Here is a 15,002-nt window from a genome sequence, read left to right on the forward strand (position 1 = left end):
CAAACCACAAACCAGTCTTACTAAAGTGAACCATCAAACCCCTACGGAAAACGACGTATCATGTGCTTAAATGTAAATATAGTTGTGTTTGTGTACATGTTTACTAGTTACAATATTAATTCATACTGTTTAAAATAAACTATTAATTTTAATCTTATTAATATATAAATTTAAATTGTACAACCAAAAAGTTTTTCCTGTTGGCATCTTACTATAAATTTTCAATTATATTTGAAAAACCCACTAAAGTATCTATTCAAATATATGACATTTTGGTATTGATCATGAAACAATTAAAACTCAGGGAATAAATAATGGTTACGAGAACATAAGTTTTTTTTTTTTGATAACTTTAAGTCATAATACTCCAATATTCTTGCCTAGTTACAAATTGCTCATCCTCTCCTCTATAAAAGCGGGTATACCAAATAGACTCACTCACTCTTATTAAATCCTAGAGAAGCAACACCGACGTATACATACAAATGGCACAAGCTACACGTCAGTCTTCTTTGGAAGGGGAACTTGAGGTAGATGTGGAGATCAAAGCTTCGGCAAAGAAGTACCACCAATTGCTCGCTGGAAGACCACATGATTTTGCAAAATTCAGTCCTGACAACATCCAAGGATGTACTTTGCGTGAAGGAGAGTTTGGCAAAGTTGGCAGTGTCATTTTCTGGAACTATGTTATTGGTAAACACGATCTTTTATTTAAATATATATACACATAGTTCTGAAACAACATAAACGATTTGGCTGGTTAACCCTTCGTTTGGGTGCAGATGGGCAGCCAAAGGTGGCGAAGGAAAGGCTCGAGGCAGTGGATCAAGAGAAGAATCTGTTAGTGTTCAGGGTCATAGATGGAGATATGATGAAAGAGTTCAAGAGCTTCTTGATCACTCTCCAAGCAACCCCAAAGCTAAGAGGACCTGGAAGTGTGGTTAAGTGTCACTTCAAATATGAGAGGAAGGATGAGAAGGTTGCTCACCCGGAGAAACTACTCGCGTTGATTGTCAAGGCATCCAAAGACATGGACAAATTGCTTTTGTCCTAAGTCTAGAGAACTTGTCAGATAATCATACATCTATCTATCTATCTATGTTTGTGGGTGTATTTTAAGATGTCTCAATAATGTTCTCTCTCTATGAAGAGATCTAGTCTGCAAGTATTGCAGAGTTTGTGTTATGTACGTTTGAAGTTGTAATTACTTCCAAACTGTACTATGTGGGGCTATATAAGTTTCACCTATATGCATGTTATGTTTTAAGAAAATTAAGAAAAAAAGCGTCAGACTTTTTATAAGTAAAATACCTAAAGTTCGGTACGTTATTTATCCATATCAAATAATTTGTTACAAAGGATATTTTCTAAAGTTCAACAGTACTACACTGTCAATTTTTTCCAGTCAATATGTTTCGATTCTTGAGAAAAGGTTTGTTTTATTCTTTTCCTAGTTCTTGAATTCCATCTATTTACATTTGGATTTACTATATATATATGGAAAGATGGAGCCGATAAAAGAGAAGATAGAGGTCGATGAAGAGAACAAGGCAGTTTCTTTCTTATTATATATTTTTGAATGAATTGTAAAAATATATTCAGTCCAAAAAGTCTTTTTTACAATGATTGTATCCTTAGGTTATCCCTAATGGGAGGTTTTAAGAGGGGTTCTTACTGTTTTGTGGGAAAAAAATAAATCAATTAAAAGAAAAAATGATAAGAGAACCTCTTATTTAGTATACTCAAATCTGATTTAAGAGGCGCTACGTGTCAAGCTGTTGTTGAACAAGGAAAATAATAGAAGTGCAAATTTTTTTTTTATCATCGATGAGTTCAATTTTTTTTTTTTTTTTTTTCTCTTTGTCTCTCTCTCTCTCTTTCTCTCGCATAGAAGTTGCGAATCGACAAAGGAAGAAGATGCACTCGATGGATATGGAATCAGTGGAGGTTGGGGTCGAAGGTGATGGCTATGGAGGAGATATAATCGGCGGAGGAGATTTCGCGAGTAGGTAAACGATTTAGGGTTGTATGATTTTTGATCCCAAATTAGGGATATTTGATTTTTGATCCTCTATCATTGTTTAATTTAATCCTCTCTCAAATTAGGGTTCTTTAATTTTTGATCCTCTCTCAATTTAAGGTTCTTTAATTTAATCGGTTGGGTTCTCAAAGTTTATCTTTTTCCTCAGATCATTGGTTGGGTTCTGCGTCTGATGAGGTTTCTTCAAATGCAGATGAGTTAAGTTTCGGGTTTCTAGCTTATATACGAGTTATAGTGCCAATCAGTTCGAAAATTTTATTGGGGACACCAATTGTTTGTGGAAATGTGTATGAGAACATGCGTTTTTATTTGTATTAGTTGAAAGTCTTCTCTGCTCGCTCTATGGACTATAGAAATAACTCAGAAGAAGCCGTGTACTGCACTTGATGTATGAGAATATAGTGTTGCTTCATATGTTAAAAGTTTTAAGATTTACAGAACCATAATGAGACAAATCTAGCTAAAACTTTATACAGAAGTAAGCCCTTCCATGATCTTTGATGAAGTTTGTAGCTTTTACTAAGATTGATTGTGTACAAAATGATGCATCTTACTCTCTAAGATGCTATAATGTTGGATATTTTAGGATCCTTGTATCTAGATGTTGAAACTAAATGTAAGTTTTGCGATCCATTGTTATCAAGGATCAGCGACCAATGGTGGTATCGTAAGTGAAGGGTTCCTAAGATGGAGAAATGGACTTGGTGCAGAGGTTCATGCAGGATCGGACTTGCTGAGTTTCTTTTGTTCTATCCAGATATAATGTTTCAATTATCAACTGTAGAATTGGTGATTCATGTGTAATCTATCCAGATATAATGTTTCAATTAGCAACTGTAGTATTGGTGATTCATGTGTAATCAACCCGAGGTACTCTTTTTTTTTTTACTGTGATTGTTTTTGCTGTGTCACCATGGTTCTGTTCTTGTTACTAACAGCTAGCTGAGACAAAATCTGACAGTTTCATTGAGAAATTGAGTTCCTTTTGTTGTCTAGATTTGTAGCTTCGGTTTCTTACTGTGACTTCTGGGTTGTGCAGGCGAAGATCATTGGTGTAGAACCAGCTGATGCAAATGCAATGGCGTTGTCCCTTAATCACGATGAGAGGGTGATATTGGACAAGGTTGGGGATTTTGCAGATGGTGTAGCAGTTAAAGAAGTTGGTGAAGAGACTTTTCGTATAAGCAGAAATCTAATGGATGGTGTTGTTCTTGTCACTCGTGAATCAATAAATGTACGGTACTGTCCTTGATTCGTTATCTCTTGTGTTATGGTGTTTTGCAATGTAGATATTAACAAATAGCATCAAGTGTTAACAATCTGTTAACAATGGTACTTCTGTTTATTGTGTTTTAATGTTTTCAATGTTTAAAACTTTATGAAATGCAATAATTTTATAAACATATATCTTAATATGCAAAAATTTCATATTCTACTTTAATTTCTTTAATTTCAAAAAAAAAAAAATCAATTTAAGAAACTCAAAATAAGAACCCACCATTGGAGGGAAAATTTTTAATTATGCTTCACAAAGTTCTTAATCAACTAAAAGTACATTTTATATTAGTTCTAAATTATAAGAGCCCCAAAAATATATACCCCCATTGAGGTTGCCATTATAGCTAGCAGATTAAGACTGAAAAATATCAAACATAAAGTCTGAAACGTTGGAGGATTTATCCTCGTGAGCCAAACCAAATTTGTAACCCAAATCGGTAAATTTGGTCGAATCAAGCTCCAATGATAGGAGTTTGTTGCGAACTAATCGATCCAGGAACTGTATAAGTTGAGCTGGAGATCTATAATATGATAACACTTGCCGTTGTTCCTATAGATGATCGAGTTCGTATTGCCAAAGTAGACATGGGAATACGAGAAAATAAACGACGACGTTCCTCCTCCTACTAGATACATTGCATTCGTAGCAGAATACACAACTATATATTTATTGGATAATATGATAGAATTTTTCAAATATATGACTATATATATTTGGATAATTTTGTATATAGTTTATTCTCTCTTATATAATATTACATCTATATCTAGCTATTTGTATGGTTGATGAATCAATTATGTAAACGTTTATATATATTCCTCAAGCTAAAACTGAGTTCCATCGAATTTCCCAAAAGAGAAAATTGACATTATTCCTCTCGTCTTTTTGTTCCCCATGTGTGGTCTTCGTTCAGGACCACAGGCTTTTGGATTTCCTTTTTTTTTTTATGACGACGTATCATGTGATAATATGACGACGTATCATGTGCTAATTGTGTTTGTGTTTACTAATTACAATACTATTTTTTTTTACAATACTCATATATTAAAATTAAACGATTAATATTACAATTGTTACTAGAATTTTGACCAGAAAAAAAATGTAAGCATAAACATGCATCGAAAGATTTGAATAAATATAATAATATAACATATAAGCATAAAATTTATGTTGGAAAAAATCACTATGTGCTGACTGAGCATAAACATATAACAATATAATATGTAAGCATAAACACATGCATCAAAAGCCAAACGAACGAACGTAATACAAGAATAGGAAAAACAATTAGGTATATATATATATATATAGTTCAACATTTTTCAAAAGAACATTGGCATATTTTGAAACAATTAAAATTAAACTCAGGGAACAAAAATGGGTCACCACAAAATAAACTTTATGTAAATAATACTGCAGTATATATTCTTGCCTAGTCACAAATTGCTCATCCTTTTTTATATAAAAGTGGCTATGAATTTCCAAAGACTCACTCATTAAAACCTAAAGAAGGAACACATCCGTATTAAAAAAAAATGGCACAAGCTACGCGTCAGTCTTCTCTCGAAGGGGAGCTTGAGGTAGATGTTGAGATCAAAGCTTCGGCAAAGAAGTTCCACCAAATGCTCGCTGGAACACCACAAGATCTTGCAAAAGCCACTCCTGACAACATCCAGGGATGTGCTGTGCGTGAGGGAGAGTTTGGCAAAGTTGGCAGTATCATTTTCTGGAACTATGCTATTGGTAAAGACAAAAGCTTATTGGCGAAAAAAAAAAAAGACAAAAAGACAAAATTTTATTTATATAATTAAAATTCTGAAACAAACATATGCACAATATTTGATTGGTTAACCCTTCGTTTTCGGTGCAGATGGGCAGCCAAAGGTGGCGAAGGAGAGGATCGAGGCAGTGGATCAAGAGAAGAATCTGTTAGTGCTCAGGGTAATAGATGGAGATATGATTAAAGGATTCAAGAGATTGTTGATCACTGTCCAGGCAACCCCAAATCTAAGAGGACCTGGAAGTGTGGTTAAGTGTCACTTAGAATATGAGAGGATTGACGAGAAGGTGGCTCATCCGGAGGATCTGCTCACACTGTTTATCAAGGCAGCCAAAGACATTGACAAAATGCTTTTGTCCCAAGTCTAGAGAACTTGCCAGATATCTATCTATCTATCTATCTATGTTTGTGGGTGTATTCTAAGATGTCTCAATAATTTGCTCTCTCTATGAAGAGATCTAGTCTGCAAGTATTGCAGAGTTTGTGTTATGTACGTTTGAAGTTGTACTGAGTTGCAAACTGTAACCACTGTTGCTATAAGTTTCACCTATATGCATGTTATTTTTTAAGAAAAAAAAAGCGTCAAACTTTTTACAAGTACAAGATCTAAAAAGTTCGGTAATATCCATCTCACTTTAGATATGAAAAGATTGACGAGAAGGCCAGTAGCTCACCCGGTGAATCTGCTCACTGTGTAAACATATTATTGAATCGATTCGCACAACTATAGACGTACTACAAGAATCTTATAGTTGTAATCAACTAGAAGGCCTTAATTCCTTCTATTGCCTAGGGGACCATTATAATTTTATAAGTATTCCACGACTTTCCAACTCTCATGTTTAACAGTATAATGCTTGCAAAGTAAATTTGACGAATAGTTAACAATTAATCTAGGGTCAATTTCATTGCTACTTATTATCAAAGGCGTTGATATTTTTCCAACTCGAAAAACTAACTTATTTTCTCTAAACTTTTCGATGGAGAAACAAACGTACAGCACTCGTAAGTGATTAAATCACTTACTTGTTTTCTCTAAATCTTCCATGAATCTATAGAGCCGTTTGGTTTCGTAAGAATTGTAACTAAAGGTAGGATTAGGAAACTAAGATATATTGAAGGGTCTATTTTAAATATTTTGGTCATAGACCTATATATGCTCATATCCATCCTAATCTAGCTGAATTTTTCTCTCATGAGTAAACGATTGTCATATAATATAGGTATATATATAAGTGTCTAATATCATATGTGACATATGAACGACCGATTCATTAGACTAATTAATTCTATATAGATAAATTAAATTTTTGCTGATGACTGTTGTTAATTTTGTGAATAAGATCCATCAACTACTTCCATTTAATTATTCGATAAATTTATCATGGTGGTAGTAGTTGGATATTCAAACCTAATGTGCCACCAGATAACTAGCACTACTTTTTCTGTTAACTTAAACATACTGCGTGCCAAATCACATTTCGGAAAGCACATCGAAAATAGATGGTAGAGGTTGTGTGTAATATATCTACAGTATTTTCTTCATTATTTAGTTAATTATATGCAAGACCTTCACAATACATATTACACTGTCATTAAGTTAAATATTGTTTTGTAATGGTCATTTCTCCTAATTACTCTAATACTAATATATATCAATATATACTTTCTCCGGCATGAATAAAAAGGTTTGTTAGTCATGAATGTTGATGTCATAGAACGATAGGTGGGATAATAGAAAACTTATTCACTCGTGACAGTTTAATCTACTGTGAAAAGTCAAATCTTCTCATTTGTCTTGTTTCAGCAGTTGCTCATGAGTCATGATCACATTTTTCCATAAAAAGGGTCTACTATCTTGTAAGGGAGTCACTCATCACTATAATTGCAATTCCATAAACCAAAAGAAATAATGGAAGCCGTGAAGGGACCGCCAGAGATCTCTCTGTTCGGGGAGCTTGTGTTGGATGTTGAGATTAGAGCTCCAGCGGGGAAGTTCCACCATATGCTCGCCGGAAGACCACACCATATGTCGAAAGCCACGCCTAACAATATCCAAGGATGTGATCTTCATGAGGGAGAGTGGGGAAAGGTTGGCACTATCGTCACTTGGAACTACGTTATTGGTAAACCTAATGTTATTAATACACAAAAAATGTCGTTTTATATTATTATAACATAGAAATATTCTATAAATTTATCTTTCAGAATACAATTAATTGTTTTTTTTAGACAATATTGCATTAGTTAAAAAAAAATAACTATTGAAATTTTTTAGGAGGCGACACTTAAATTGAAATAGTAGTAAAAAGAAAAATAATTGGTAAACATATGTTTCTGCTTAGATGGACAGCCAAAGATGGCCAAGGATAGGATCGAGGCATTGGAGCCGGAGAAGAATTTGATCACGTTCGGAGTGATAGAAGGTGATCTAATGAATGAGTTCAAGAGTTTCAATCTCACGATCCAGGTGACTCCGAAGCAAGGAGGGCCTGGAAGTGTGGTTAACTGGCACGTGAAATACGAGAAGATTAACGAGAACGTTGCTCACCCGGAGAATATGCTCCCGTTCTTCGAATCAATGTCCAAAGAGATCGACGAGCACCTCTTGTCCGAGGAGTAGAGGCTTTTTGTGTGCGTGTCTTGTTGTCTATCTCTAGGGTACAGAGAGAGAGAGAAGCCACAACACCTTCTTCGAGCCAGAAACTTATTCGAAATTTATCTTTCTTCTTTCATAAGTTGGACCTGTCTTCTCAGTACTTCTCCTTTAGTTACGTTATAAAATATTAAAGCAGTGCTGGATCTAATAGAATATATGAATGATGGATATGTGACATACTACAAAATTATGATATTAATATGAATTATATACTGAATAAACCACAAGCGATATAAACAAAACGTTACGTCTATGTTAAAAAAAAATTAACGTTGCGTGACTAAGTGAAACATCACATTATTTATGAATTAGAAAAATTAAATCATTGTCAATTTCTTCTTGGTGTTTTTCTTCTTGTGGGGTCTTTGTATTTAACTGATAAGTAGCGATTTCGATATTAATTAGGGATTACTAGCTGTAGAACTTATGGATTAATTTTACCATTTTCGAATATTACTGATATATGCTGGTTATACACTCTATTTTTTTATAAATAGTATGTTATGTTATGGCATGATAACATATAAATAATGCATTAACAAATAAAACATCGTTTAAACATATTGATCATTTAAACGATGTTTTATTTGTTAATCAATATCGGCGGAGAGGTTATTTCTATCTTTTTGGAACCAAATTCCACCTTTTTTCAAATCTCAATGAATTGGTCATTCCTATACTGCTATTTCTCAGGAAAGTATTACAGAAAATTTAAAGCCTAGCATGTCGTTGTTCAAAGGGTGGAAACTCAGCACTGAAAATTAAGCATGCTAATTTTCAAGAAATAAAATAAATAAATAAATAAACTATGCATGTCATTTGGCGACTAAAAAAAAAGCATGTCATTTTTTCCATATCAACTGCATCATCATAAATATCGTTATAAGGTAGTCGATATCATTCAAGTTTCAGAAAGTGAAAGTGTCCATGTTTGTTGAAGTGAAAACATAGTCCTTGTTGATTTGATATGTAGAACCATATTACATTTTAGGAAAGTGGTCACATCGTGGAAGATTAGTTGGGCTAACAATAAATGGCTGCAATCATAAAACTTAAGGCTGATAAGGAACCACAGCATGGATCGTACGTGTGCTTGATAAGTTTATTAAGAGTATTCAATTCAGATAGAATAAACTGATCCGATCTAGAAACCAAATAGTTTTCATTCGTTTCAAACAGTTTTATTTATTATACAGTTTATACTCCTAAGAATCAGAACCAAGTCTGAACTAAACTAATGGTAATTAAATCTGAACCAACTTGTATAGTAAATTTTGTTTTACATTGGTTACGAAAATTAGAAACTAAACACGAACAAAAAAAATTGGAAAATATAACTCTGATTGAACCCTTTAATTAAAAAGAATTTGAGATAATTGTAAAGAGTAGGCGAGAGTAATTTCTTAACGTCCACGCGAATCTTGAGCCTGATGATATGCAACAGAGTGGTTGAGTTACGTTATTAATGATACATATGAGGAGCGTCTCTATTATTAGGTTGAGATGTCATTAGTGATACGATGGGAGAGTGTGTCTATATCAGGGTGAGATGAAACTACTTAAATTTCTTGGGGGAGTAAGAAGTAATTAAATCACTCTGTAAATAAAAATATAACCACTCTCATTTCTCTTCCTCTTTATAAAATGAGCAACCAATTCTAGAGGGATTCATTCACCTTCTTAACACCATCTATAAGTGAACTAGAAAAGCAAAGCACCAGGAGAAAAAAATGGCAGAGCCAGCGACTAATCCAGAGACGAAGGCCGAGGTTAAGGTAGAGACTGAGGCTGAGGTAGAGGGAGTGATGACTAAGCCAGAGACTGAGGCTGAGACAGAGACAACTAAGCCAGAGAATGAGGCTGAGACTAAGGCAGCATCGATGATTGGAGAGCTTGAGATAGATATTGAGATAAAATCTACTGCGGAGAAGTTCCACCATATGTTTGTCAAAAGACCGCACCATGTGCCCAAAGCTACTGGCTTCATTGGGGGAGTTGAGCTGCACGAGGGAGAGTGGGGCAAAGTTGGTAGTATAGTCTCGTGGAACTACATTCATGGTAATGTCAACTTTTTTATACATATAAGTCTTCGAATAAGAAATATTCATCTTAACGTTTAATCCACATAACAATCTTTTGTGTGTAGATGGAGTTCCAAAAGTAGCAAAGGAAAGGATCGAAGCGTTGGATCCAGAGAAGAATCTGATAAAATTCAGGGTCTTAGAGGGAGATGTGATGAAGGAAAACAAGACCTTCTTGTTAACACTCCAAGTAATACTAGATAACTATATATTTTTTATTGTATTCGATAGATTTCTCTTGTTATCTATATTATCTAAGTAAATATTCTGAAATATGTCAACAGGTAACACCAAAGCAAGCAGGGCCCGGAAGTGTGGTTAAGTGGCACATGGAGTATGAGAGGATTGACGAGAAGGTGCCTCATCCTGAGACTTTGCTTCCATTCTTCGAAGCAATGTCCAAAGAGATCGATGAACACCTCTTGTCCACGGAGTAGATCGAGGACTTTCCTTCTGCTTGTTTAAATAAACAATTCAGAGTTACTATCACATATATGTTTAAGTTATATATAATCAAGTTACGATTATGCAACATGGATATTGTGTGGGCTATGAGCTTCTCTTATAATATGTTGTGTGTATTAAACATATACTACTATCACATATATATATATATATATATATATATATATATATCTTGCAATTTTGTAACATGGATGTTGTGTGGGCTATGAGCTTCTCTTATCATATGTTGTGTGTATTAAACATATTACTATCAAATATATATGTTTAAGTTATAATAATCAAGTTGCAATTTTGCAACATGCATGTTGTGTGTGCTATGAGCTTCTCTTATAATATGTTGTGTGGCTTACCCTAGTTTTTTAGATCAATGTCAAAAGAGTTCAAAGAACTCCTCTTGTCTGAGGCATAAATAGACTCTTACTTTATGTTAGCGCATATGAAAGTTGTAACATTTGGTATTAGTATATTGACATCATCGCCACTGCCTTATTACAATAAAAAACAATTCAAGAAACTTGCTCTTTACATGTCTCTTTCAAAGATCGCTTGAACCAGGAACATTAATCCACTCGATTTGAATATCAACCGCGCCGCTTTCTACATTTCTCAGCTTGAGAATCATATCTTGTACAATCTTTCCATTACTGATGATGATTCTGCTCTCTTCAGCTAAGCAGTTGTCTCCACTCGGATTCACTCTACGGATCTCGGTTCCATCAGAGACGTCTTGAACATCAGTTCCTTGAGCCTCAAAAAAAGGCCTGATGTCTATCTCCGCATCTCCCATCGTGTCATGCGAGGTGAACGTATCCTTATCATACACTTCCTACAAGGAAACATAACAGAAAACAATCAGAAACATAATCACTTCACCAAAACCTCAAATAAACAAAAGCAAAATACTCCTTCTTTAAGATCAAGAATCCTAACAACAAATTAACTAAATAAGCATATATATTTAATTTCAAGAAAATTAAGAACTAAACTCACGAGATTCACATGTTGATTAGGATCATTGATTCCAAGCGTCAATTCATCGTTCCACTCAGGGTTGCAGCTATTTTCCACACCACGAGTCTTTAGTCTCTGAAGCAAATTGATTGAAATCATCAATAAAAGTCTCCATTACCATCACAAACAGAGTAATATCCCAAATCTTCTTAAGGTTCCATTTTTTAGAAATTGTAATCTACAGAGTAATAAATGGGCTAATCGATCTTATCTCGGATGATTGGATGAATGATCAAAACACGATCTCTACAACCCAAAAAAGAAAAATAAAACAGAGAACATAAGAGATACCTGAGAACCCATGGTTATGACGACGAAAGGGTCGCTAGAATTAGAGTCACGACTAACAAGATTAATCCCTCTTCTCACTCTGATTCTAAGAAGTCCAATCAGATTCTCCATGTCTCCTCCGACAAATTCACTTGCCTCTTTGTCTTGTGTCTTGTACTTTGATTATCAGAAGAGAACGAGTTGCATAAGAATAGTTCAACAGAATGAATGATGTTTGTTTAATATCTTTAAGAAAGTCTCTTGGCTTTTTGTCTACGTAAGCATCTTCTGAGAATCCTTTTTATGCATTTGGATTTATCAAAGCAAGACATGCCAACACTTGTATCATTGTATGGTAAAAGATTTGTGAAGTTTTTTTTTACAATGTAGGCCAACCAACCAGTAAGTCTATGATATTACTTCTTTAACTATAGTCAGTATAAATATTTAGATGTCAAGGATTGATCACCTCGTGTCCTTCTGAAGATAAATAAATGAATATACAAGGAATCATTTAAAATATAGACCACCCAATGATTTTATGACATAAATACATTGAGACCTAGACAAAGGAAATTTGATTATGATATTGTTTATCAAAACCTGTCTTATAATAATTACTACTAATTTTTATATAGACCCATCATAAAATTTATTCACTATAGATATCACAAATGTAACTCTCTCTTTTTTTTTTTCTATTTTAGAAATGTAGATAAAGACACATGAATTTGTTTGAGTAAACCGGCCAATAATTTATGACACATATATATCTAAGAATTGAGAAAAAGAAAAATTCACCTCATATTCATTAACAAAAATAAATTGATTTGTTTAAGCATAAATATGTATGGATAATCCTTCAAAAATCCGTTCACTATATATATCATGGATTAAACCTCATATTCATTAACACTAATTTGTATGGATTTTATTCACTATGAATAAGTGAAAATTAACGAACAGAAGTTGGATCCCTTTTGAAAAATAAGAATGAGATATGGATTACCTTTTTTTTATAGACCATCCAGTAGATTTAAGACACATATACAAATAATGATTTAAGATTTACGACATGTAAATTCACTTCTAAACAAAGAAATGTACTAAACCTCTAATATGTGTATATATATAATATTTCTTCATAAAACTGATTCAATACTATAAATATAACGGATTGAACCTTTTTGTTATTCAATTCAGTAATTCACATATACAAGTTCTTTCACATATATATATGATATCTTATATATATATATATGTGTTACCATAAAACTATTTTATTTTGGAGCTACGACCCCTAAAATCAAGAAATATACATTAGAGAAAGTTGGGTCTTTGTCGTCGATCGCAAGACAAACTGTGGTCTATTGTTTTTAAGTTCAAAGTCAATCTTAAATAATGCAAGCAAATATATAAACCGTCATAATTTTCTTCAGTCTGGATAAAATTTTGCAGCAACAAAAGTAGTCTTTCGAAATGTTGATTTAAATTTTATTGGTTGATGAATTTTCCCCTTTTCATCAAAAAAATTCTAATTAACAAATCATGGTTGTAAAAAAAATTCAGTTTTAGCAAATGATTTGGAATTTTGATTTTTTTTTTTAATAAAAGAAGTTAGAAAATTCAGATTGAATCTAAAGAAAATATTCTGTTTGGAATATTTACATATTTATAATTATTGGTATTATTTTGATTTTTTCCTCCGAAAATTTCGAACATATCACATTTATTTCGTGTATACATTGCAACAGAATGAACTTATCTCACATTTTTTTTTTTTTTGACAAACACTTATCTCACATTCTTAAAACACGGAAAACATAACAAAAACCCGTACACACAATTCCAAAAATCTCCAATTTTCGCCAAAAAAGTTTTAAGATTTAACAAAAAGAACCCTAAACACCAAATCTTGATTTAAATACCTCTCTCTACGCACCTATTCTAATCAAAATCAAAAATTCAATTTTTGTTTCCCCTTTTCTTCATCTTCTTCCTCATCCTCCTTAAAGTTTCCACCTTTAGCTACCGAAGAGATAACCCAAATTCTCGTCGGAAAGTTTTTTTCATCTTTATTATTATTATTATCTCCGGTGGCGTTTGTGAATGGTGGAAACTAATACGAACGGTGATAATCCTAGGCTCACCCTTTCCACAAAAAGGGAGAGCTTTTACATCTCTACAGACTCTGTTTTCTCATTCGGTTCTTGCAAAGAAGGCTGGTACTACCGTTGCATCGGCCTCGACCCGTGACCCATCATCATCATCATTCATTCATCCTTTGTTGTAGTAGATCTTGTTTTTTTTTTTATATATAATAAAAGAAAAAGGATGTTGCTTTACAAGAAGAAGAGTCAGATCGTTAAAGGAAACAGAATCTTGATCAGCGTTACGTTTCTTGGTAGTGCTGGTCCGATCAGGTTCGTTGCTAATGAAGGTGATCTCGTCGCATCTGTGATTGATACTGCTTTGAAATGTTACGCTAAAGAAGGTCGTTTGCCGATTCTTGCTTCTGATTTCAAAGATTTTGTTCTCTATTGTCCATTGGTTGGACCTGGAGGTGATGATTTCTCAGTTTACTCTGTTTTCGTTTCTAGGGTTTGTGATTATTATTATAAGTTTGGTTTTATTTTATTTTATGTTTTGGTGTAGCTTTGCTTCCATGGGAGGCAATAGGGTCGTTGGGAGTGAGGAACTTTATGTTGTGTAAGAAACCAGAGGAGGAGAAGAAGGTGGAAGGAGACAATGGAAGATCGAATTTTCCGATTAATGGAGCTAGAAAAGGAGGAGCTGGTGGAAGAAGCTTTAAGGCTTGGATTAACAAGTCTTTTAGTCTTAAAGTCTCAACTCATTAGCTCTCTCTCTCTCTCTCTCTCTTTTGAATGTGTGTGCTCTCTCAACTCAGATTGGTTCTGTGTTTTTTTTTTTTTTTTTTTTTTTTTGGTTTTTGTCATGTTTGAACTTATGATTTGTTTTGTTTCTTATGATGAAGTTGCTTTCAGGAAATAAACAAAAGTTTCAAGTTCTTTTGGTATTTTGTGTTTCAAATGTGTATTATGCAAAAATTAGTTTTTTTTTTTTCAAATTTTGATTAACAGAAATGTGAAAATTTCATTTCGTTTTTTTAGTATATTTGATTATGCAAAGTGTGTGGTTCAGAGACAACAAGAAAAACAAAATCAGAATTTTAACAAGGAAATCACAACTTTGATGTAGGCGCAATCTGTGGAATTGTTGTTGGAGTAACTTTATTGGTTATTGAGACGAGATAATAAAAGCGATTTTGATTTCTATCGATATGTTCACTGTTTTTCTATATTATCTGTTAGCCAGTTAGTTAATAATGTATCTCTTGGAGTTTACCAATCAACTACTTTTTATTTTATAGTAATGAATTATTGAATTGTTAAGTA

General features: G+C 33.4%; 5 protein-coding genes across 8 annotated transcripts; 4 read left to right on the top strand and 1 right to left on the bottom strand.

The window, feature by feature from the left end:
- The first annotated feature begins 286 nt into the window (after positions 1-286).
- LOC104741028 (MLP-like protein 31) lies at positions 287-1,308 on the top strand. Its single transcript, XM_010461788.3, has 2 exons — positions 287-693; positions 783-1,308. Exons 1-2 carry the CDS (start codon positions 486-488, stop codon positions 1,052-1,054), a joined length of 480 nt encoding a protein of 159 aa, XP_010460090.1. The 5' UTR covers positions 287-485; the 3' UTR covers positions 1,055-1,308.
- A 511-nt stretch (positions 1,309-1,819) lies between these two features.
- LOC104741030 (MLP-like protein 31) lies at positions 1,820-5,745 on the top strand. 2 transcript variants are annotated; one of them, XM_010461792.3, is made up of 3 exons: positions 1,820-2,005; positions 3,081-5,063; positions 5,191-5,745. In XM_010461792.3, exons 2-3 carry the CDS (start codon positions 4,856-4,858, stop codon positions 5,466-5,468), a joined length of 486 nt encoding a protein of 161 aa, XP_010460094.1. In that variant the 5' UTR covers positions 1,820-2,005; positions 3,081-4,855; the 3' UTR covers positions 5,469-5,745. The 2 variants fall into 2 exon arrangements, with proteins under 2 accessions (XP_010460094.1, XP_087339878.1); XM_087483752.1 differs by lacking the exon at positions 1,820-2,005 and having other exon boundaries at positions 4,789-5,062; positions 5,189-5,745.
- A 762-nt stretch (positions 5,746-6,507) lies between these two features.
- On the top strand, positions 6,508-10,583 carry LOC104743477 (MLP-like protein 31). 3 transcript variants are annotated; one of them, XM_019235668.2, is made up of 6 exons: positions 6,970-7,226; positions 7,446-7,719; positions 8,700-8,709; positions 9,619-9,817; positions 9,906-10,030; positions 10,125-10,583. In XM_019235668.2, the coding sequence occupies exons 1-6, from the start codon at positions 7,013-7,015 to the stop codon at positions 10,275-10,277; spliced, it is 975 nt and encodes a 324-aa protein (XP_019091213.2). In that variant the 5' UTR covers positions 6,970-7,012; the 3' UTR covers positions 10,278-10,583. The 3 variants fall into 3 exon arrangements, with proteins under 3 accessions (XP_087339877.1, XP_019091220.1, XP_019091213.2); XM_087483751.1 differs by lacking the exons at positions 8,700-8,709; positions 9,619-9,817; positions 9,906-10,030; positions 10,125-10,583 and adding an exon at positions 6,508-6,606 and having other exon boundaries at positions 6,908-7,226; positions 7,446-7,980; XM_019235675.2 differs by lacking the exons at positions 8,700-8,709; positions 9,619-9,817; positions 9,906-10,030; positions 10,125-10,583 and adding an exon at positions 6,565-6,612 and having other exon boundaries at positions 6,908-7,226; positions 7,446-7,980.
- A 121-nt stretch (positions 10,584-10,704) lies between these two features.
- LOC104741031 (protein C2-DOMAIN ABA-RELATED 8) lies at positions 10,705-11,998 on the bottom strand. Its single transcript, XM_010461793.3, has 3 exons — positions 11,608-11,998; positions 11,296-11,391; positions 10,705-11,131 (listed from the first exon to the last, which is right to left on the bottom strand). Exons 1-3 carry the CDS (start codon positions 11,716-11,718, stop codon positions 10,841-10,843), a joined length of 498 nt encoding a protein of 165 aa, XP_010460095.1. The 5' UTR covers positions 11,719-11,998; the 3' UTR covers positions 10,705-10,840.
- A 1,351-nt stretch (positions 11,999-13,349) lies between these two features.
- LOC104741033 (uncharacterized protein At4g22758-like) lies at positions 13,350-14,623 on the top strand. The gene is made up of 2 exons (XM_010461794.3): positions 13,350-14,149; positions 14,242-14,623. The coding sequence occupies exons 1-2, from the start codon at positions 13,921-13,923 to the stop codon at positions 14,442-14,444; spliced, it is 432 nt and encodes a 143-aa protein (XP_010460096.1). The 5' UTR covers positions 13,350-13,920; the 3' UTR covers positions 14,445-14,623.
- Positions 14,624-15,002: the final 379 nt, after the last annotated feature.

This window comes from Camelina sativa, chromosome 14 (assembly GCF_030686135.1).
Source record: "Camelina sativa cultivar CO46 ecotype springtype chromosome 14, ASM3068613v1".
In the NCBI taxonomy this organism is placed as follows: domain Eukaryota; kingdom Viridiplantae; phylum Streptophyta; class Magnoliopsida; order Brassicales; family Brassicaceae; genus Camelina; species Camelina sativa.